The sequence below is a fragment of the Danio rerio genome, chromosome 4 (assembly GCF_052040795.2).
Source record: "Danio rerio strain M-AB ecotype USA chromosome 4, GRCz13ab, whole genome shotgun sequence".
NCBI classification, from domain to species: domain Eukaryota; kingdom Metazoa; phylum Chordata; class Actinopteri; order Cypriniformes; family Danionidae; genus Danio; species Danio rerio.
The window spans coordinates 68,618,732-68,643,472 of record NC_141024.2 but is presented as its reverse complement, the minus strand read 5'-3'; the positions used below and the strand labels follow the sequence as shown (position 1 = coordinate 68,643,472).

Below are 24,741 nucleotides of genomic sequence, written 5' to 3'. Positions count from 1 at the left end.
CTTCAAGTTTTGTATTTACCTTTTATGTTTTAGTGTTATTAGAGTACTTGCAAAGCTAGTGGAGGACAAACCCAGCAACTGGAACCAATATTTAGATGCAGCCATGTTTGGTCTGCGGACCAAAAACAGCTTACCACAAGGTTTTCTTCTCATGTTTGGGAGAGAAGCAAGATGCCCTTCTTAAGTCCCAGAAAGCTCAGGTGAAAAATATTTGTTTATAATTTTATAAAAAGTGCCAGGTATATATTTTCAAAGCTGTATATAGTAAATGTAAATGAAGAAAATATATTTCTCATTAACATGTTGCCAAACGTTGATTCTTCATTTGAAGTAGAGTGCTGTAAGGAAGAGGTGGCTGTTGACATCAGATGCCATGAGAACATTCTGCATCTAGTGGAGAAAAACACAGAAAAAACCCACAAAAGAACTAGACGGCAACTTTCAAAAAGGCAATGCCAAAGCCTTAAGGTGGGGGACATAGTATGGAGGAGAAATGTTCGCATTGAACAACGAAAGGGAGGAAAACTTGACCCTGAATATTTTGATCCCTTTATGGTGACCAAAATAGATAACAAATGTGTGGTCCATTTCAACTCTATAGGACAGTCCACGCAAAGGGTCAACATTGATCATTTGAAACTCCACCATGAAGAGAGGCCAAGAATACCTAAAAAATCAGGAAACATCAGTTTTCTCTTTGCCACCTCAGCCCCATTTTCAGTTCAACCTCAAATCACTTCAAGTCTGTCCACCTCAGGATGCCTGTTGTCCAGATGAGGATATTTGGCCTTCTCCTCCTCCATCTCCACCTCCTCCACCACCTTCACCTCTTTCTCCTCCAGCAGGACAATCCTGTCCAATCTGGTCACAAAAAATGTATGTAACTTGGAAAACGTAACTTGGACCTTTTTTAGCTTAAAATGGCAAATACATCAAATAATTGATTTCCTTCATTAATATTCCTTCATTACACAGCGATTCAAGATGCATGGGGAGGAAAAAATGCACATGTTCTGCTTTCCCGCATTGACAATTATAAACTCTTTTACTGGGACATAGTTGGGACAGCTCCCAATAAAGAAGTTGAGAGTGAGGTAAAGAGAGATTTGTTTGCATGGCATGTATGTACACATTTCAGTAATGCATTCCTGTTTATTTACTATTTCTATATTTCTAACGTTTAGGTGATCAATGCATACATGGCCCTTGTTGTGAAAAAACACAATTTTGCACAAGAAAAAAAGCACTTCATATTGACACATGGAATTAATAGGATATAGGAGGGAAAGGGCTCAAGATTCAAGGTAAGCATATAAGAACGTTTTTTTCCCATCTACTGAAATTACCTCAAGCCAAACTCAAAGTTTATGTTGTGAATTTTATTTTATGTACTTACACTTGTGTCAGGCTTTGTATGATCATCATTTTATGTCTAGTTTTGAAAGCTTATAAATTATGTTTGCCTTTTTAGTGTGATCCAACAAAATACGCTTTCATGTTGGAAGCTATGGGGCCATGAGCCTGGGCACTGGATATTGGGAGTAAGATCAAATATTTTGATCTATTTACTAAGCTTTAAAGAGAAATACTGTACCATATTTTTAGTAGCAGTGAAGGTAAATCCAAGTTTACAATTCTACAGGTAATCTTTCCTTCTGAGAAAAGAAGCCTTGTATTGGATCGCCTCGGAAAGGATTCTGGCAAAATCAAACAGTGTTTGGAGTCAACTAGGTAACCAATGAATTCATAAATGTAGAAACGGTCTCATTAAAAAAGGGATTTTTTGAGGGGATATGTATATATATATATATATATATATATATATATATATATATATATATATATATATATATACATATATATATACATTTATGACTAATTGTATAGAATTTATATGTATATATTTTTGTTTCTATTGTTTTTGTTAGGGCTTTCACAAGAAAACAAAGCTGCCAGGTGTCCAGCCAGCACAGAGCCTCACAGCCTTCAAAATGATGCCACCTCATATGGTATATTTGTCCTAAAAGTAACTTTGCTTTTATTCTGTGTTATTGTAACTGTAGCATTTCAAATAATTATTCACTTTAATATATATATATATATATATATATTATTCACACCACAGAAAATGTATCATATTAAAAATATTGCAAAATTAGAAAATGTTAATTCTATATTACACTTTTGAGATCACTAATTGTCAAACTGTCAAATAAGAATTGCCATGGTAACTACCCCGCCCCTCCCCGATTGACTAAGGGTGCTTTTACACCTGTGAATCGATTCAGTGGTTCCGAAACAGAAATTACAATTGTTACATTTTTGCTCTTTGCTCTTGGAGCGGTTCGCTTTCACACTGCAAAGTTTCTAATCGGACCAAAAGAGTTAAAACAAGTCATGTGCGAGTAAACTCTCCTCACATTGGTCAGAGTGTCAGGGTTTATTTTGCAGCGTCCCGCTCAGCTGTCAGGAGAGGTGGTGGTTTGGTGGTGATTGACAGGGTGCGCGCGCGGAGAGATGCGGTGGGGAGGGGTGAGAAGGGTGCGCGATGATGCCTATTTGAGGACCGGGAGGGAGACGCGAGATTACCAGGAGATCATCACTCGTTTGCGGGCATCCGGACTCGCGAAACTTCCTGCCCTACTCATAATTCTCTCTTCATATAGCCGTAAGCCTATTACATATCCATAAAACACTGTGATATAACCACGCTTGGATCGGATTGCTTTCTCACTGCAATCGAACCGCTCCAGGGTTCGTTTCAATCGAGCCGAGACCACCTCATTCAAGCGATCTCTGAGCGATTACTTTGGCGCGGAACAGAGCGCGATTGCCCTGTTCACATATGCCAAATGAACCGCGCTAACTGGGCAAACAAGACACGTTCCGAAACAAAAGTGTAGGTGTCATAGCACCCTAAGACTTAATTAACCCTCCATATAGTTGAACTTAATTCTATCTTTTGGTTCAATAGATGACCTTAGTGAGCTGTGACTCTATTGTGGGGAAAATAATATAGAAGTGGGAGACCAAGGAAAGAAAGGGGAAAAGCACCGAAAACCACCACCTTGTTCTTGGGTAAGGACCTTTCGAAATAAGATGGTCAATCTCAGTGCTCTGCCTAACCCTGGGAGAAATAACATGTATTATTTCTTCATTACAGATTCAGTGTGACACGTGTGACCCTGACCCCACAAAGCCGTACAACAGTGCAGCATGTTAATCCCATACTCTGTCTTAAGTTTTGTTAAATTAAATGTTATCTTGAATTGAACCTTTTTTTTTAAATATACACAAATAAGTAAATAAAAACATTTTATTGCAAATTTAAAGTATGGACTTTCTGTTTTAATTTGTGTGCCTACATTCTGTCTAATCAGCATTTCACACACATTCACAACATTTCACAATATTTTCTTTTAAATTTAAAAAACAATTAAGAAATTGGATAAACCTATTTCAGGAAACATTTGAGAGGATCAACCGTAATCTACGTAACTGCTTATCGGGGAAAAAGAAGGCAAAAACATACTGATTTATTTATTTTAAATCATAAAATTAAGGTAAAAACGTGCTGTACTGCTCATATTATAGCAAAATGGTTCTTGAATAGGCTGGTAAATAGATATGAATTTAACATCTTTATATCAAAGGCAAGAAAAATATATTGAACGGAGAATGATGCACGCTGATATAGTGTTCACGGGAGCCTAGTGCGTTCACGTGATGGCATGTACGCTGTTTGCGTGTCCAATCCCGAATAAGGGAGCGTTTTCAAGCCAACTGTGAGAACAGCGCCTACTAGGGTCACAGAAAACGATAGTCACAGAATTTGGTGTAACACCGGTACCCACATGAACAATACCTTTACTTTTCTCCTTTTAATTTATACAACTTTTGTAGTATTTCAATAACTAAATCTTGACTACAGTCTGAGTGTTTTGTTTCAATGCTAAAAGAGCAGAATTACAATACGAGCTAACTAAACTTTCCTTAATTCCCGCATCTTTCACCCATTATAATTATTGCCAACATTTCCCCAACTTTACCCTAATTGACCTAGTAAAGCCTTAAAATGTCACTAAGCGGAATACTTGCATCTTAAAAAATATGACGGTATGAATTGAACAAAGCACTGCAAAGCATTTCATGGACCAAAGAGCCCAACTAAATCAGCCCCTCACTCCATTACGGTGACACAAAAAACACCTAAATTTCTGTTGGATCTTAATCAGATTATGGAAGTCCAAGCAGTCAGTAATAAGTGTGTCTGCTGTTGTTTGTGGAGTTGTTTAAGGATCCTCTGCTAAGACTGAAGGTGTTTTCTTCTTCTTCTTCTTATGGGGTTAATGGCGGTTGACAGACCAACTTAAATGGTGCATTTCCGCCACCTACTGGATAGGAGTGTGGAGCGCATAATGTTGGAAAAAGCATGAGTACTAAAGATATATGATACGAATGGAGGGATGAGATTACCATAGGGAAGAGAGAACAGTAATAACAGTAGGAGAGGAGAGAAAGAAAGAAAAAAAAACAATACTAGTTAAAAATCATAGTAAATTTTATTTCCTTATTTTGCTAAGCTATTCTTAAATTCTATTAATCAATTTTGTTTTCTTTAAGTAATTAATTAATTGCATTATTATTTCAACTTGATTTGAACTGTTTCCTAATAGGGTCTGAAATGACAAATTTTTAATCCCATAAATACTTAATCCTTGAACTAACTGATATCTCTGATTGTCATATGCCACACATTTTGTAATTACATGTTCTAATGTTTCTATTTTCCCGCATTTATCACAACATCCTGTCTCGTGCTTCCCTATTCTGAACTTATACTGGTTTAGCAAACAATGACCAGCACGCAACCTAGTTATTACCACATCATTCCTTCTATTACCAAACTTATTTCTAGTACCACCCACACATCCTTGAATATTATGCATATGTCTGCCTTTTTCTCCATTATCCCACTCCCTTTGCCACATTCTACCTGTTTCTTTTGCAATTATGTTTTTTACCTCTGACTTACTTATTTTTATTTTTATTTCTATCTGAGTATGTTGTAATGCTTCCTTTGCAAGTTGGTCTGCCTCTTCATTACCTACTACTCCCATATGACCAGGAATCCACAAGAAGCTTACAAAAAGTCCACCCTGTCTGATTCTGAATAAATTTTGCATTATCTCATTCATTATGTCCTGTCTTGCCATAGATGTTCCAGTAATTAAGTTGTTTAGTACTGACAGAGAATCTGAGCATATTACTGATCTTAATGGTTTCACGTCTTCTATCCACTGAAGAGCAAGAAGTATAGCTACAATTTCTGTAGTGTACACAGAAAGTCGGTCCGTTATTCTTTTTGATATTTTAATATTGAATTTTGGGATGTAAACTGCTACTGCCGTTTTTCCATCTTTAGGATCTTTTGACCCATCTGTATATATCTGTAAATAATTGAAATATGACTGATTTATGTATTGTTGTATTTCTTTTTCATTTAACATATTATTTTTGTGTTTTTCCTCATGTAGTAATAAATCGACTACTGGTTTATGGAAAAGCCAAGGCGGAATCGCAGAGGTTGGCACAGCAGGGGCTAAATTGATGTCTCTTATGCCCATATTTTGAGCCTCGTCTTTTACTGTCCAACCAAAACTATCTATCTTTTTATGTCCATATTCCCAACATTCCTTTAGTACTGTCTTTACTGGGTGCCTCTATTCTTGGCTTTTAATGCTAACCCAATATCTCATTTTTAACTTAATTCTTCTAATTTTTAGAGGCATTTCCCCCATCTCTACTTGTAATGCTATAATGGGTGTAGTTCTTAGTGCTCCACAGCATATTCTTAGTGCCTGAGATTGAATCGCATCTATTTTCAACAACTGAGTTTTAGCTGCGGAACTATATACTACGCATCCATAATCTATAGTAGATCTTACCAGTGCATTATAGATTCTTTTAAGCGAGAAACGACATGCACCCCATTCAGCTCCTGCCAAACACCTCATTACATTAATTCCTTTTTTACATTTATCTATTATTTTTTGAATATGCATATTAAAATTCAGTTTTACATCCATCCACATTCCTAAATATCTAATTACTGATACCTGTTCTATTTTTTGTCTGTATATATTAATATTTATATTTGGATTAACTTTCTTTTTTGAAAAACAAATAACCTGAGTTTTATCAGTAGAAAATCTAAACCCCCACTCATCCGCCCAATCTTGTCTGAAGCTGTTTTATTTTACTTGATTTTATTTAATGCTGTAACTCAAGTCACTGTTTATGTTTCTTGTTTCTTTCCTTCAGTGATTGTGATTATTAACAGCAGGTGTTCGTCAGTGTCTGAATTCCCTCATTAGTGTTCATTAACTCTGTCAGGTGAACTATATTGGTGAACTAGTTGATGGAATAGTGAACAAGGGCACAAAGTGTGATTTCAAACACAGACTTCAAAATGTCGAATCAGACCTCTGTTAGCTCACAGTTTTCTGCAGTTGGTTACTTTCTCGAAAACAAAAATGTTACCCAGAATGCACTGTTTTTAACAGAATACTACTGTTTTAGTGAAAAAAAAACATTATTTTACCGTAGAATCTGACCGTTTTTAACAGCAATGTTTTACAGTGTCGCTCCAACAACTGTCACTCCAACTGTTCAGCTACCCTTCACCTCCCTGCATCAGTTTTCAGCAAGCCGTTCTTTGAGCAAGCCGTTTGAGCCATATAGTAAAGACTCCAAAAAAATTGAATCCAACCCAGTCATGGGAGCACACCTTTTTTTGCTGTGCTCTAGTAAACACAGCAGAAATTCCAAGTGTGGAAGAAAGCATGTGCCTCCAGGCAAGTGGACTTGGGGGGGAAAAAAGTGAGGTTTTCTGATGTGCATTGCACACAACAGAAATTTATAGATATTGCTGCAGATGCCTCCCTTCTCTTAAACATTCTGGAGGCTTTAAAATAATGTGTTGCTGCAGGAGCAAGCAACTCATTGATATTGTTATGCCATCAGATGGTTATTCAGTAAACTTTCTCAAGAACAGAAGCAGTTTGAACAAAGCTGTGGCGTACATTGTTCCTCTGCAATGTAACCTTCCTCTGAAGGGTGATCATCAAAAGGTAGGTAATGTCAATAACTTTTTGTTGTGGGTTATATGTAAATTTTCCCTTAGTGTTGTTGTGAATTACATTTTAGTAAGACAGTATGGGACAAGGTAAGCCTTTGCAGCAAACATGCGTGAACTGCAAACAGGTAGTTCCACTATATGTTATGGAAAGTCACAGAATACAATGTAACACAAGGTAAAACAGAGTCAATCCTGAAATCCAATGTATTATTGCCAGAGAATGGCTAAGATTTTGTCCACAAACCTTTTAAAACTAGGAATACTGCTAAATCTAAAGTAACTTTTGGAAATATAACTAACAGTAGGAATAGTATGAAGTACATTGTAATGATCTTCCGATTCAATTCTATTCCCTGAACATGTCAATATGACCATTAGTGAGTAAGGGTCTGTCCTCACCGACTGCATTTTTCCACTCTACCACACGGGTTTACCGTTGTTTTCTATGTGAACACATGGTTGATGGACATGTTTGACTTTTAAGCTTTAGTCTTTAGAAAGGCCACGTATGTGAGCAACATATTTTTTAGACTGTACAGTCATAACTTATTTTCAGAGCAGTGGGCCAATTAGAAGTAATCATAGGTGGGACAATCGTTGCCAGTTTCTGTTTGCACACACTGTGTGTATGTATATATATATATATATATATATATATATATATATATATATATATATATATATATATATATATATATATATAAACAGTAAATAGTAGTAAATATAAATAAAAAATCTATAATAATATATTTAACAATCTGTACATTTAGGATAAAACAGTGATAAAACAATAATAGTCAGTATATTTACAATGTTTCATTTATAATAATCTAGGTGTGTGTGTGTGGTGTGTGTGTGCGCTAATGTTTTTAAAAACTGATGTTTTTATTGTTCTCTCTATCTATCTCTCTCTCTCTATTCCAGGCCGTCCACCTCTGGTCTGCAGCCCCGCCTCGTTATTGGGGGGCTTTTCAGGACAAGTTTCCAATCAACTTGAAATGGGAAGCCCCCTAGTATGACGGAGGCAGTCACGGTCGCTACTACCACCACTGGAGGAGGGAGCAGTACAAACTCCGACGTGCTATCTCCTAGGTGAGTGCTCACCTTTACGCCCCGTCACACCACAGTCTTTGTGTAGTGACACTCACACATCCCCCTTCTCCCCCAGAGTAGTGCAGCGACCGGAAGGGCAGGAAGCCTTCCTTGGACCGGGTGCAGAAGGCCACCATTGGCAGCGAGACTGCATGGACCACCAACGTGTCGACGGTGGACAGCGTCCTGGCGGAGTGGGAGCTCACAGAGGCGCCGTCCACCGTCACCAGTGACCATCAGCTGGTCACGTCGGTGGTCCAGCAGTCTTGAAAGGGCCTGGACATCCAAACCTTTGAGGGCAAAGGTGAGACCTTTCTCGTTATTCACGGGAACGAGGTGAGAGGGATTTGTTTACAGGTTTTCCCCTGTGTTTAGTCATTTCCTCAACCAAAAACATGTTCTTTCTTTTTTTTGTTCTGTGCAGTTGTCGTCACCACCATGCCCTTTACAAAAGGAGATGTAGTTTGCTACTACCATGGGGAGGAGGTGTCCCATAGGGAGGGCGTTAGGAGACAGGAAGCCCTCACTGACACCTTCTCCTACATGTTCTTTTTTAAAGGGACTGGTGGTAAGCGCATTTGCCTGGATGCCCAGTCCTGGCCCTGCCCCTGTCACCCGGGCAAGGAAACTTATGGAAGGCTGTTGAACCACTCCCGGCGCCACAACGTGCGGCCTATTGTGGTGCAACTCCCGCTGCCACATGGGCCACAGGAGTGTGCCATTCCACGCCCTTCGGGACATCTCGGTGGGTGAGGAGCTATTGTGGGTTTACGGTGTTAGACGGGCGTCCTTCGGGGGAGAAGGGAAAGATTTGAAATGGCTGGATGACTAGGCGCGGTAAGCATCTTATACTTTCAAAATACTATTTTTTTTTTTCCCTCACTCATCTCGTTTTTTTCTCTCTTTAAGGCTTCAGCAAGTCGCCCAGGGTCCAGCCAGCCATCTTTTGTCTGTGTGTGTGTTCTTTCACAGTTTTTTTTTCTTTTTATCATTTATTTAATTATTTTAAGTTAAAAAACAACAACAAAATAAATAAACTTTTTTTTTTACCCAGCCACTAGCATTGATATTTTGTTGTGTTAGAAAAACAACAACAAATCGTTGTTATACAATAACTTGACTAATTACCTTAACCTGCCTAGATAACCTAATTAACCCGGTGAAGCCTTTAAATGTCACTATAAGCTGTACAGAAGTGTCTTGAAGCATATCGAGTCTAATATCACTCACTGTCATCATGGCAAAGAGAAGTTTCTATTAACTTGCAGATTTTTTTTGTTGTTAGATAGACATATCACTTTTTATATTTAACTTTATATATATATATATATATATATATATATATATTCATTTTTATTCTTGGGATTAGAATAATAACAAATAATATCTTTCAGATAAAAATTTTTTTTGTTGATTGCGATTTATTCAAATAATTGAATATTACATGATGTCACTGATATGCAAATGAGCGTGTGACATCATCCGACAACATCCATACTCGCCGTCGAACCTTTTATCTTCTGCAGATTTAGGTAACAGGCTGCTGCTAAATGCTCGTTTTACCGTGCTTAGGCAAAATATAGGATCACTAAATGAGTAACCACCATGTGTTTTACTGAACGCAGCTGATATGGGAAACATGCTCGTGTTATTGCAACATTTTCCGGTGTACACAGGTGAAAAATTATATATATATATATATATATATATATATATATATATATATATATATATATATATATATATAAATATACACACACTCACGTAAAGGCAGTGAAATCTTGTTTGAATGCATGCAATTTAAAAGAACGTTATAATGACATAACGTTAAACCTATTTTGAATTATGTATTTCATGTACTGATGTACAACTAAAGGCATGAGTATAGTTTTTATTTTAGATGCTACCACCTATGTAAATGTCTCATATAAATACATAAAAACATCAAAAAGTTCTCATTTAATGTTAACAAACATTTGAATTATTTTAACTATGCATATCTTTAACTTGTAGTTACTGATAATAATGTTACTGATATGGTTAGTGTTGTTAAAATGTCCAGACTGCGTGCTGTCAGTCAAAAAATTGCTAAATAGTGTCTTTTGTTTAAAGTTGTCAAAGTGTAACAGAGTAGGTTGATCGCTCTTTTACTGTGCTTAAGTGAAATGACTGACCACAGAATTACTAATTGGCACTGTACCACTTTATAGGGAACACGCTGGTGTTTTGTGACGTGCACACACACCCTTTGATCCTAGCGTCAAGCATACCCAGAATTATGAGACAAACATATTCTTAGTCATCTTTCTGATCACCATGATGCGAGCATTGGTTAATTTTGTTATCAGAAGAAAATATGCATCTTAAATTTTAAAGAACATAATGGAAAACAAAAATAATGAGTCAGGATGTGGGGGTCCAAAATAACAAAGTCCAATAACTCCGATAAAGCCACAAGGCACTGATGTCTGTATAGCTCAGTAAATTAGCTGCGCAGATTGGAATCAGGTGGCAGCAATCTGCAAACAAAAGAAATTAGGAAACCAAAAAAAAAAAAAAAAAAACACAGGACGTAGCACAAGTATAAATGCATGCCATTCTCTCCCTTTCTCACACGCATGTTTTTAAATGCAACAACTTAATTCTCACCTCTTCTGTGTTTTGCATCACCCAAATGACACAAACTAAACAAGATGAGCAGCTCAAGTGGAAGTGACCTTGACTTTGTTGCCACTCAAGAGTTCAACATCGGCATGAAAAGAATTGAAACATTTTTGGTAAATGTTACCAAAACGTTACGGGAATCGCATAGAACCCTCAGAGAAGAAACGGAGACCATGACAGAAAGAGATCTACCCGCTGTACAGAGTGAGCTGTCTGCTCTAAAATCCACCATCACAGACCAGGGCAGGCAAATGGAGAAGCGACAGAGGCAACCGACAAGGACAGACTCAACGAAAGCACCAACAGAGGCAACCGACAGCACCAACGATGAAAGCGCCACTGACGACAGCGACAAGGAAAGTGAAAACAGCCTCGCAGGCACCTGCTTTATCTATGCCGGATGCCAAAAGAAAGAGGAGTGAAGATGACCTCCTGCAGCTATTTTGGCCCACAAATGCAAGAATCAGGGAGCAGCTGAATGAAAGGCAACAACCCCATGTAAGTAAAAAAAAATTAATAAATAATAGTTTTCCTCCAACCTCAATTAAAACACTGCTAATCCAAATAATTGAAAATAGGTAACACTTTGATTATTTGCGTCAACTGTGTTAGATTAGGGCTGGAGCAAAACTGTGCAGAGCTTCGGCCCTCCTTAAGTTGGTTTCGAGACCCAAGACATAGATGAAGCCTTTAAAAGATGACCCGGATGGTAGGTCAAGATGGTATATAAAATAAAAACTGCTAAGAGAGCAGTTAAGCTCGTAAAAAATTATTTTTAGCCACGATTAGCCAATAAGGGCATATACCCGCAGAAAAGCGCCAAAAATACAGTATCCGTTATGACCTGAGTGACACTCACACACAGACACATCAGCGACACGCACGCACCACATGGCTGCAATAAAGGTAAATTTTATGATTTGTTGTATCAACACTTCGATAAATTCGAATGTTTGGGTAACTTGTGTATTGTTTGCGTCCATATTGTAACCTAATCGTCGCATTATTTGATGCCTCGAGCGCTTTTCATAACAAATCTCGAAGCTGCTTTGCAGAAAGTGTAACTTGATGTCTCAAAGTGACGCCAATGTTTGTGATCATATATTAATTCGGGCTGTAATGTAAACGTTAGATTCTTAAGACTCTGTGAATTTTAGTGCAGAGCTGGAGTTCCCAAGGGCAACGTTAACTGCATTTGCGTATATTCACGTACAGCCTTATCTATAAACTTTTCCAAATAATGTCAGAATTAATGTCATTTCCACGCTGCATATTTTTAACCAGGATGTTTCAATCATTCTTGTTAACCTACACGTGCAGCCAAAAAGGTATTTACTTTGATCCATGCAAAATAGGAATTTTGAAAAATAATGCATGAAACAAGTTAACTTAAGTCATTGCTCAAATGTGAAGATGCGTGTATTTTATTAAATCCACCCCACAAACCCACCTACATGTGCCTGAGGTCAGAAGAAGTGACAGGGGGATTTGACTAAGTTTGTTTGAATATTTTAATTCATTCATTCATATTCTTTCCGGCTTAGTCCCTTTATTAAGTCCCGGGGTTGCCACGGCAGAAAGAACCGCCACTTATCCAGCACATGCTTTATGCAGCGAATGCCCTTCCCGCTGCAACCCATCTCTGGCAAACATCCATACACAATCATTCACAACAGACAATTTCAGTCAATCCAATTCACCTGTACCACTTGTGTTAGGACTGTGGGGGAAAATGGAGGAAACCCACACGAATGTGGGGAAAACATGCAAACTTCACACAGAAACGGCAACTGACCCAGCCGAGGCTCGAACCTTCTTGCTGTGAGGCAACAGTGCTGCCCCACCGAGTCGCCCGCAAAAGAATAATGTGTGCCGTTTTAAAATGTTACAAGCCCTGGTAGCCATTTGGCATGCAAATTAGGGGGAAGACAGATTTTCAACCTATTTCAAAATATATTTGTGTTTGTTCCTGTACAAACATTGATTGCTCAAATGTAAAGATGCGTGTGTTCTTCTCAATATTTTTCAGGAAGGAAAGGCTCCCGATCACAATAATGCTGAAGAGATGCGAGATTCCACTCATTTACAAGATGGAAATGTGTCAGAGCTCAAAAGAAGCAGATTAAGTGTTTTTATTTGTTTTTTTTTTTTAACGAATATCTTGATTTGTTCATTTTCTTTTCGGCTCAGTCCCTTTATTAATCCGGGGTCGCCACAGCAGAATGAACCGGCAACTTATCAAGCATCCTCGTTTTTTGTGTTCCTGTACAAACATTGATTGCTCAAATGTGAAGATGCGTGTGCTCTTCTCAATATTTTTCAGGACGGACAGTCTGAGTATGTTGTTGATGTTACTGAGAGGAGCCAAGAAAACAGCCCACAGCTATGTACAATCGTGAGCCAACGGACAGCGAATAAAAGAGAGATAGAGATTGTGAGTTTATTAAAATATATTCATTCATTTTCTGTTCGGCTCAGTCCCTTTATTAATCTGGGGTCGCTTCAGCGGAATGAACCGCAAATTATCAAGCATCCTCATTTTTGTTTCTGTACAAACAATCATTGCTCAAATGTGGTGATGCACGTGTTCTTCTTAATATTTTTCAGTCTTCTGATGACAGCGACGTGACAGTAACGCGAGAACCCACGTATTCCTTAGCTGAAAACAACCGGAAGTGTGATCGTAAGTTTCTTTGAATATTTTAGCACATTTGATTAAACGCACATCTTTGAAGACTTGGTGTGAAAAAAACAAAAAAGTGTCTTAATTTTAAATAGTGACTACGTTATAGCTACAATCCACATACACCAGTCCCGGCCGCGTTTTTAATTGTCAACGGCAATCCTGTTGACTAGAACATGTCCACTGCACTGTCAACTCAGGGCTCTATGTTGACAGTCCCTGCACAGGGCGCAAACGCATTCAGGGCGTGTCAGAATCCACTTTTGCTAATATAAGGACGGAAAATTTCACTTTGCGCCGTGCTGCATGGTCTAAAAAGGGTTGAGCTTATTTTCTTAATGAGTTATAGGTGTGTTCAGAGTTCAGATCAGAGTCTCACCTCATTCCCCTCAAAAGTCAGTTGCGTCGCGCCATGGCGCATTTGCTATTTACATGACGTAAAGTAAGAGCAAGTGGAAAAACTGAGCATTTCACTAGCAATAAATAAATAAATAAATAAAACAGTTAAACAGCATCTACAGCGGGAGAATGAGAGAAATTATTAAATTTCACTTTCGCTCTCGTAGATAGGGAAACCTTGTACACACAGACATCAATTAGCCTATAAATACTTAATTTTGTTTAAGCGCAAAGATTTGTTTCAAAACTATTTCTAAATTCAGTTCTAATTTCCAGCAAACTAATAAAAGAACAATAATAACGAAGTGTGGTCAAAAAAACTGAGTTATATCCTAATACACATGCTAGCTTGTTTAATAAAACAAATATAAATGCGCATATAATAAATAATACTGCTAATAATCATAACATTATACAAAAGCAAATTGTTATGAATGAACTAAAAAAAGCCTCCCGAGATGAAGAAGGGATAAAGTCAGTGGTTTTTATATTGATGTAGGCTAGTCTATTGAATACTGATTGTCTATTGATAGTGTAAGAGTCCATCTATTAGCCCAAAGATGAAACTAACAGCATGGTCGAAGGTTTAATGCATGTAAGCCTTTTCTAGTGCTTCTAAAAAAAAAATAACTGTTAGAACAGTTGAACAGCTGGTTTCTTCATCACTTCTCAGATTAGATGTGCATTGGAGCATTGCATCTTGTCTCATGAAATTCCATAACAGTTCTCAGGGTCTAATATTTTGGATTCTTACACTCTGTATGGAATATCGAGCAGAATGTCAAAAAAGTGAGAAAGGATCAGCATTTTATATCTAACTAATAAACTGAAATATGTTTTTATTATTATATTTTAATACAAAAATTGTGTCTTACTTTCCCCAGAGTTATGGCAAGGAAATCTTGCCTAAAGACTGCCCTGCTGTTTTTGAAGCTGCGCTTAAAGACTTCAGTTCAGTCACAGGAAAGCTGCAAGATTCTGGAGCTGTCACCAGGGAGAGTCTAACCAAGAATGAACAGCTGCTTATCCCCTACTACCTGGAAGCCATCTTGCTAAGGCTTCTGCAGCAGCCTGGAGTGGTCACTAAGAAGACTAAGTCTGAACTCTTTATTACTCACTCTTTTCAAGAATAACTTAATTTGCAAACATTTTTTGAACAAGTGTTAGTTACACCTTAGCATAGTTGTTCAGAGTTAGACTATATTGTGCCGTTATTTTACAATTTAGTTATTTTTTAAATTATTTTCTTTACTCTGTTTTATCTCTCAACTCTCTTTTTGCAGGTTAAGGAATGGGAAGGGAAAATTCACAACGAGGCCGGTGTTTCTATTGCTGTGAAGAAGCCTAAAACAACTGCATTACAAATAGCAGAAGTGCCACTGTAGGACAAAATGAAACTTGTAAGTTTAAATAGGAATCTAAATCATAAAGCCATAATAGCAAGTTAAATATAATGTAAATTTACTGGTTCTTTGGTTTCTCTTGCACTTCAGTGAGGTGTGGCCAGTGATGTGTCAGCCAGCTCATTTTTTGTGTCGAGCACCGGGAGACCAATTTATAAACCATCAAATGATTTTAAAAAGGCTTCAATACAGGTGACAGAACACTTATATTTCTCTTGACATTGTTTTATGTCCACTTATCGCATTTCTATGTATGCACTTATATGCATTTCTGGCTTCTAAGGTTGTTGACCAGGTTGCTGGTAAAACACAGTACACATCTAATGACTACGATGATTCTTATTCTTAATTCTGCATGTCACAGCAGTGATTATTTGCCCTCTCTTCATTATTTGTTTGTGATCTTTCAGACAACCATCTAGTGCACCTGCCAGCTGAGAGATGAGCAGACGCCCTACAGCAGTCGGGCAGAGTCCTATCCAGTGACCCTTGAGGGGCCTGCTCTGAAAAGGACAGACAGGCAGGAGCTGTGTGAACAACAGCATGCCCTTGGTGAGTATACACCTGATAAAAATCACACAAATGGTGAAATCTCAACAAACAGTTCTGTTCTGTTCTGTTTTCCCAGAACACTTTGCTGGCCGCTGACCCTCTGAGGACAAAATAGATGCCTGGATCAGGAAGCAGAGATGGACATCAAATGTCCCAAAGACTTCAGTTATTATGAAGCAATGGAAGCCTGTTGAGTGTCTGGACCAGGTAATGGACAGCAGCTTGTGCAGAGGATGGTTTTGAAATCAACGCTGGAAACAGCAGAAATGAATCCTTGCGCATTGATGCAATGATGCATTGATGCATTGACAATTTCCACTGCCAGCCTCTGTCCTTAGTTTATGGATGATGGATTCCACACTCCAGCAAAAATGATAGAGATGTCATTCTCTTCATGGCAACCAGAGACATTGGAGACAATGAAGAGCTAGAAAAGAGCTGTAAGTGGACTGGATGTAAAACAACATATTTCATTCAGTCCTTTATTTCCAACACCTCAAACTTTTGCAACCTCCAGATTTTTCCTGAAATATTGTAAATAAAAAAGCTCTAGCAAAGATAAAAGTTGCTGCGGCTAAAAAGCTCATAGTTGGATCTCCGGAGTGGGCTGGCAGTCACACACGAATGCATACACACACACATACCAACAATTTAATTCTAATAATGTTAGCAACAAGCGATTCTTTATGTTTTATTGCATTTATTTGTATCAAAAACTTTCTGGAACAGTTCTTCGCCATACCCAAACCATGTTGTCGCAGTCAACTCCTTTAAGCGTCTTAACCAACGTATGCTGCTGGTTACTTGGACAACCTGTTTACAGCAGAAAAGTCATCCATATGGAGTGAAGTGGTCCGCTGCTTGCTCAAAAAAGGAACGGCGTCATATCGCCTCATATCGTTCGTTTAAAAGATGAAATGCAGCCATACGTACATCTGGCTACATAATTTGCGATGTCCAAAAATGTATATAGGGCTACATTTTATGAAGAGCCTATGTTGGTTGTGGAACAACCTATCCATTATTATAAATAGAAAATCTATATTTAAATAAGCATGGTATGACAAAAGGTTACATAGTGTTAGATCTATTAGATGAAAACGGTCAAATTCATTAATTTTTCTTTAGACTTTCTTTCGAGTTTATTCCTCAAGGGTCACCACTGCGGAATGAACTGCCAACTTATTTAGCATCTGTTTCACACAGCGGATGCCCTTCCAGCTGCAACCCAGTACTGGAAACCACCCATACATTCTTACATACACACGCACATACACTATGGCCAATTTAGTTTATTCAATTCACCTATAGCGCATGGTTGGACCGTGGGCGGAAACAGGAGAATGCGGAGGAAATCCAAGTAAACACAGGGAGAACATATAAACCCCACTCATATAAACACCAACAGACCCAACCAGGACTTGAATCAGCAACCTTTTTTGCTGAGAGTTAACAAGGTAAATGGTCAAATTTTTAACATAATTCATGCATGCAAAAAAAATAAGATAAAAAGTTATTTTAGAGAATGTAATAGTTTAAGTGATTCCTATTGCTTAAAAATATACTGTAAAATATTAAAATGTATCTAATAAATTATTTGAATTAAAGATTAGAGATGTATCAGAGAACAAAAAAAAAGTAACAAAGTAATTGGGCATATTTTAAAGTTAATTTTTCAACTTCAATACACTATTAAAATGGACAGTTTGATAATGAAATCTTTAAAAATAATTTTGCCAGTATCTTAAAAATGGACAATTTTATTAAAAATCAAGACATGCAGTTTAGGATAATCAATAATACATATCCAGCAGCAGAAATGTTATAAAATTATTTAATTTGAGGAAGAGTCTTTGGTTTTCTGTTCAGAGGAGCCTAAAACCATTAAATATTTCTTTTTCTTTTGTCTACAATAAATAAAAAAATCTATAATAATATATTTAACAATCTGTACATTTAACAATCAACATTTTAGGATAAAACAGTAATAAACAATAATAGTAAAAAAAGTTGAAGATTTATCGTTTTCTCTCTATCTCTCTATTCCAGGCTGTCCACCTCTGACCTGCAACCCCCTCCATTGCCTCCGCCTCTTATTGGGGGGCTTTTCAGGACAAGTTTCCAATCAACTTGAATGGGAAGCCCCCTAGTATGGCGGAGGCAGCCACTACCACCACTGGAGAAGGGAGCAGTACAAACCCCCAACGCGCCATCTCCTAGGTAAGTGCTTACCTTTATGCCCCGTCACACCATCAACATTTTCATGTAGTGAAACTCACACATTCCCCTTCTCCCCCAGATCATTGCAGCAACCGGAAGGGTGGGAAGCCTTCCTTGACTGGGGTGCAGAAGGCCATTGGCAGCATGACTGCACGTGCCGACGGTGGACAGCGTCCTGGCGGAGTGGGAGCTCACAAAGGCGCCGTCCACCGTCACCAGTGACCATCAGCTGGTCATGTCAGTGGTCCAGCAGTCTTGAAAGGGCCTGGACATCCAAACCTTTGGGGGTAAAGGTGAGACCTTTCTCTCGTTATTCACGGGAACGAGGTGAGAGGGATTTGTTTACAGGGTTGCCGCCAGCGTCTTAAAGTCTAAAAATTTAGAAATTTGAAATGTAAGGCCTTAAAAAGTCCCAAATTTGCTGCTCTAGGTCTTGAATGTTTTTGCACCGGTCATGTTTTTCCATGTAACGCTACATCTAATGCTCATTTAAAATCTTTTTTTTCTTTTTCCGGTTGTTAGGCTTCCGTGGTGTTGTTGTTCTTTGTTTCACTAGTCTGATTGCAATTTGCGATATTACAACTACAAATGAGGTCAACTTGCATCAGCCAATCAGCTTTCTGTTACAGCATGCATCGATTGTGACGTCAAATCGCAGTGTTTGCGGAGGTTTGCTGTGGGGGCGCGGCTGCGCCACATGACCTGCTCTCGCTCCGTGGGACTGTAAGGCTGGTACCAGGAATGATTATTTACAACATCTGTGTTTTTAATAAGAACAGCTACCTGATAAGCATCAAAGAGCTCACATCTGTCACTCTCAGTGTGAGAGCGAAACTTCCCCCGGACACGCATCTCCTGATATACCCTCTCCCTTTTGTCTCTGTTTAACTTTGAAGGTTCCAGCGTGTCTGATAAAGAAGGTTCTCACCCCTTTAGATATTGAAACATTTGCCCTCAGTCCGGTAATAAAATTATAATCAGGCTTCTCAATCAAAACCTCATCTCACCAAGAACAAAGAAACACACAAATGGTAATACCACAGAAACCTCAACCGAAACTTCTTCCCATGAAAACAAAAAGGACATGCCCAGTAGAGAAATGGCCAAATGTGAATATCAAAGAAACACCCTGAGGTGCAAAAACGGGTACTTAAGGGAAGGTGGCAGAGAAGTTGGGGAATCTGCATCCAGATCTCCCGCACAATTGCTGTGTGTAGTCTTTTTTTGTCTTCAGGTAAACTTCTAAATCTTCATTTATGTAATTTGAATTGGCTAAACGTTTGTTTCACTAATGTAATTTTGATTGACTGATGTTACGTAATGAATTGATTAATGTTTTGATTGTTTGAATTATCTTCGTTTACCTGGTAAATAAATTATGTTTTGAATTATTTAAACAGTCCTTGTGTTATCACTGGTAAATGTTGTTATTCATAGCACTACAAGCCACTGTACAGGTTAGTAACAGACTAAAACATGTTAGACGGAGCAGCGTGGTAACGCTATACAATGTTGTTAGAGATCCGACTAACAAATTGGCATTAATTCAAGTATACTTAGACTGTAAAAGGCCAACTATGGGTTTTCTATTTAGAACAACAAAATATTGTTGAAACTAATTTTAAATGTGAGTATTTAGGCCTTCATCTACAAACTTACAATCCTGTGCGATTATTATAAAAATACCTTGTCCTGCCCTACAGGACGATGCAGAATCACAATTTTTGTGTCTTGTGTTTCCTCTTTCATGTTTTTGCTCTCCAGAGATGCTTCAGCATACTGTCGTATTAAGAATGATGAACTGATAAAAAGAAACGCAGTGTAGTTTTACACAGTAAAGTGTGGTGAATTGTAGAATAATGTACCCTATGTAATCTGTCTTTAGTACGGTTCCTTTTGAATACATTTTTTTCACCGCAAATTGTGTATGCCTGTTTTTGATATTGACATAGGTCTTACATTTAATACTCGATGGTGTTTAAAAAGGTCCTGAAAAGTCATCAGTTTGACATTGATATCTGCAGAAACCCTGCGTTTAGTCATTTGCTTAACCAAAAACATGTTCTTTCTTTTTTTTTGTTCTGTGCATGTGTTGTCACCACCATGCCCTTTAAAAAAGGAGATGTTGTTTGCGACTACCATGGGGAGGAGCTGTCGCATAGGGAGGGCGTTAGGAGACAGGAGGCCCTCACTGACACCTTCTCCTCCTTGTTCTTTTTTTAAAGGGACTGGTATCAATTGCACAGGTGGCTGGACGACTACAGGTGAGCATCCAATACTTTTAAAATACTAATTTTTTTCCCCTTACTCATCTTGTTTTTTTTCTCTCTTTAAGGCTTCAGCAAGTCGCCCAGGGTCCAGCCAGCCATGTTTTTGTGTGTGTGTGTGTGTGTGTGTGTGTGTGTGTGTGTGTGTGTGTTTTCATTGCTTTATTTTTCTTATTTATTTAATTATTTATTTAGTTAAAAAAAAAATATATATATATATATATAAATAAACTATTTTTTTTTACCCAGCCACTAGCATTGACACTTTGTCGTGTTCGTGCCGGTCCCAAGCCCGGAGAAAATGGGGAGGTTTTTTATTTATTTATTTTTTTTACAATTTTTCAGGAGTTTTGAAAACAACAATCCTTTGTTATACAAGAACTTGACTAATTACCTGAACCTGCCTAGATAACCGGTTAAGCCTTTAAATGTCATTATAAGCTGTACAGAAGTGTCTTGAAGCATATCGAGTCTAATATCACTCACTGTCATCATGGCAAAGAAGTTTCTATTAACTTGCAGATTTTTTTGTTGTTAGATAGACATATAGCTTTAAGCATGAAATCAATTTCTTTTTTTGAATATTATATTTTTATTTTCTTAAAGCAACAGAGCGATACAAAAAGCAACAGCAATTATAAAGACAAAACAGAAAAAACAAACAAAAATAATAAAATAAAAATAAAAGGGACATAAGACAGAAAAAAAGAAGGTTTTAAAACCATTATTACATCAGTTCCTCTAATATTATACATGGGTCAATAATGTTACACCTATATATCTAGGCCAGTGGGCGCAGGCAATATGGTGATCTTGCAGACAATAACAGGGTTATACCATTAAACTGTTGTTCTGGGCATTTGACAAATAATTAAAAAAGGGTTTCCAGGTGGCTTCGAAGCCGGCAATGTTGTCAGAAAGATTGTGTCTTAATCTCTCTAAATGTAAAGTGGTGGAAAATTCTGGAAGCCAGAACTTAAAAAGTGTTTTTGATGCCTTTTTCCATAAAGAATAATTTTTTTAGCTAACACCATTCCATATTGAACAGCTTTTTTAAATTGTTGACTGAACCCACGGAGTCAGACCAACCAAAAACAGTGATTGCTGGATCAGGGGCTAGGTCACAAGAATAAGCCTCAGAGTAGAATTTGAAAATTTCGCTCAAACTCAAAAAGTCTTGGGCATGACCAAAAAAGATGTCTTAAAGAGCCTTCCGCAGATTCACATTATGGAATCAATTTCAATAAAAAAAAAAGGGGCAAATGAGGGAGAGTATTTAAGAAATTTTTGTTTGTGGCTAAAGAATTTTGCATTTAATAAAAAAAAAAAAAGATTTATATATATATATATTTATATATATATATATATATATATATATATATATATATATATATATATATATATATATATATATTCATCATTTTTATTCTTGGGATTAGAATAATAACAAATAATATCTTTCAGATTAAAGATTTGTTTTGTTGATTGCGATTTATTCAAATAATAATAATATAGATCAGACCAAAACATTTGTGAGAACAACATGGGCTTATGATTGTCAGGTACGATGCCATGACGTCACTGATATGCAAATGAGCGCGTGACGTTATCTGACAACATCCGTACTCGCCGTCAAACCTTTTATCTTCTGCAGATTAAGGTAACAGGCTGCTGCTAAATGCTTGTTTTACTGTGCTTAGGCAAAATGTAGGACCACCAAATGAGTAACCACCATGCGTTTTACTGAACTTGATTAATTAATAGTTCTTTCCTTTTAAAAATACAAATGTATTAGTCTACATTTGAGTTTGTAAATTGATATTGTTAAAAGATAATAAAATAGCTCTTCATCAAAAGGATTTAAGTGTACTTATAAAAAATGTAATTTAATGCACTTTAAGTAGTAGTAATTGTACATTAAAAGTGCATTATTTTAGGTGTACTTAAGTGTCACATGAGGAAAATGCAATTCAGTTTATATTGACAAACGCATTCAAATGATACCTTTGATAAGCATTACACTTAAGCACGTTTATAAGTGCCTAAGCACGTTTGCATTATCAATGATGCAGTATTCAGTTAGAAGCGGGAAGGGATTTCTCAGCATCAATTTTAAAGTTGTGTTTGATGCCAATTAGAAGATTCTGGATCTTGTACCAAAATGGCTTGGGTCAACACGTGATGCTCGGGTTCTTTAAGAAATCACTGGGTTATTTGAACAAAATTATGTTCCCCCTGGATGTCATCTAGAACACTTTTCTACTTGGACCAGTTTGGTTTTCTTTTTGAATCCATATTTTAAGGGCTTTAAACTTTGGTCTTTTTAGATACAGCTAAAAGTGCAATTTAAAATCATGTGACTTATCAGCTTAGTAACTCTAAAGAAGCATCACATTTGTCCATGCAATCAATCAATTTGTGTACGATTATGTAAAATGCTTATATTTGTTTGTATTTTCTTTTCACATAACTGCTTCTTAAATGTTATTTTAATATGTTGAATAATTTTATTGTATTCATCAGCAAATGGTGTCATGCTGCTGTGACTTCATCCTTGCAGGCTCCTGATAGGCTGATTTAGAGGTCAAGGGCAGCCATTTTGTGTTTTAATCATTGTAGTCCTTGATTTACAACACTTAAGTCAGAACTTAAGCATCAGTCTCAAACTCTACTGAAAGTGGCTTTTACATTCTTTATAAATCTCTCCTACTCTTTAAAAAAAAAAAAAAAAAAGTCCTACTTACTAAGAATTTTTTGACACTTAAGTCAAAGTTTAAGACTACTCTTAAGAGCATTTTCAAGAAGTTTTATGCATACAGTACAGCCCCTGCTCTTTATTAATTAAATTGGAGTATTAAAAAGAATCAAGTGGAAAGTATTAAAAAAAAAAAAAAAAAAAGTTTTTTTTATTGACAGATTTATTTTTATTTTTATAGTGAGTAGCTGAGCTGATTTGGTTTGCATTCAAATTTTAGTTTTTTTAATGCATTTTTTTCAATATAGCAATCTAGTGTAAAAAAGTCCATGGCTTTCCTGAGCATTTTATCCTTAACGGTTATTGAAATGTGCATGAATAAGTCTTATTTAGTTTGTTTATATATTGCTTTACATTTTCTCAAATAAAACAAACAAAATACACTTTCCACTCAAGTTGTGGTGAGAAAAAAAACCCCAACAAAAAAGCTTTACATTCAGACATGCACACACTCCCACTATTTCATACTACTCCCACATGCTAGTGCTTCAGGGTCAGCCATTTTAAAGTCTAGGCCCCACCCCTTCCTGGAACATACCATTATTGTAGTCCCAACAAATTACATAAACATAACAATTAAACAATCTTACAAAATACACAACATACTGCAAAATAGTTAACTCGCACTGTAATTCATAAAAACTATATTCCAACATACACATTTTTTCACAGCCCATTTAATATATTATCAGTGCCAGTGCGATAACAAATCACCCCCGTGATGTGGTATTACTAGGACTCCATGTTATTATAGATGCAATCGACATGAACCTCAGCTGCAGCCGGTGATCAATGAGATTAGCCGAGCGCAGGCGGGGGCGAAGTTGAAAACGAAGCCGTCAATCATTTACTTATTTATAACAACAAAAGATTTACAGTACAAATAAAACAGAATACAGTCTCTACAAACTATTGTTCATTTTTGAACAATAATTATAAATAATTATCAAAAAGGGGAAGCGAGAGCATAATATAAACATACTAATGAACAGGCCTATTAAATAATAGGCAATAAGCACACATTTCAGGAGTTTAAACATCCCTCTAGGCTAATACTTCTTGTTTGAATATGCTTAAAGGCTTTACATTTATTTATATTTTTGGCTATTAAACTGTCCAATATATATTAGTGTAAAACCCAAAACAAGGTGTTTTAATTAAGTCTTAAACAATGATGAAGATTATTTTGGATAATGAAAGCATTTTCAAAAAAGCACTTTAATCCAAAAAGATTGAACAAATAGACATTCCTAAAATAAATGAGCTACACTTTAAGGGTGCTTTCACACCTGTGGATCGATTCAGTTGTTCTGAAACAGAGATTACAAATGTTACATTGTTGCTCTTTGCTCTTAGAGCGGTTCGCTTTCACACTGCAAAGTTTCTAATCGGACCAAAAGAGCTAAAACAAGTCATGTGCGAGTAAACTCTCCTCACATTGGTCAGTGTCAGGGTTTATTTTGCAGCGTCCCGCTCAGCTGTCAGGAGAGGTGGTGGTTTGGTGTTGATTGACAGGGTGCGTGCGTGCGACGTGTCTGTGGAAAGATGCAGTGGGGAGGGGTGAG

General features: G+C 37.1%; 2 protein-coding genes, 1 long non-coding RNA gene and 1 pseudogene across 13 annotated transcripts in view; 3 read left to right on the top strand and 1 right to left on the bottom strand.

Moving 5' to 3' along the window:
• Positions 1-24,741, bottom strand: part of LOC101882744 (NLR family CARD domain-containing protein 3-like) — a 297,907-nt gene that overhangs the window by 96,721 nt on the left and 176,445 nt on the right. The window lies entirely within an intron of this gene.
• LOC137491314 (uncharacterized) lies at positions 2,386-5,193 on the top strand. The gene is made up of 2 exons (XR_015484475.2): positions 2,386-3,078; positions 3,164-5,193. It is a non-coding gene; the product is annotated as an uncharacterized LOC137491314 (long non-coding RNA).
• Positions 6,978-9,176, top strand: LOC147845247 (uncharacterized; annotated as a pseudogene).
• The window catches only part of LOC147845236 (uncharacterized), a 934,973-nt gene continuing 920,604 nt past the window's right edge, over positions 10,373-24,741 (top strand). Inside the window, exons 1-12 of one of the 11 annotated variants that reach the window (XM_087250654.2) lie at positions 10,373-11,395; positions 13,221-13,331; positions 13,505-13,580; positions 14,864-15,075; positions 15,263-15,379; positions 15,473-15,574; positions 15,793-15,934; positions 16,011-16,141; positions 16,260-16,374; positions 17,984-18,154; positions 18,234-18,447; positions 18,784-19,300. In XM_087250654.2, coding sequence (XP_087106780.1) covers positions 11,225-11,395; positions 13,221-13,331; positions 13,505-13,580; positions 14,864-14,889 — 384 coding nt within the window. In that variant the 5' untranslated portion in view covers positions 10,373-11,224 and the 3' untranslated portion in view covers positions 14,890-15,075; positions 15,263-15,379; positions 15,473-15,574; ... (4 more) ...; positions 18,234-18,447; positions 18,784-19,300. Of the gene's footprint in view, positions 11,396-12,926; positions 13,332-13,504; positions 13,581-14,863; positions 15,380-15,472; positions 15,575-15,792; positions 15,935-16,010; positions 16,375-17,983; positions 18,155-18,233; positions 19,546-24,741 lie in introns of those variants that run through there. The other 10 variants (XR_015942697.1, XM_087250651.2, XM_087250653.2 and 7 more) reach the window with 10 other exon arrangements.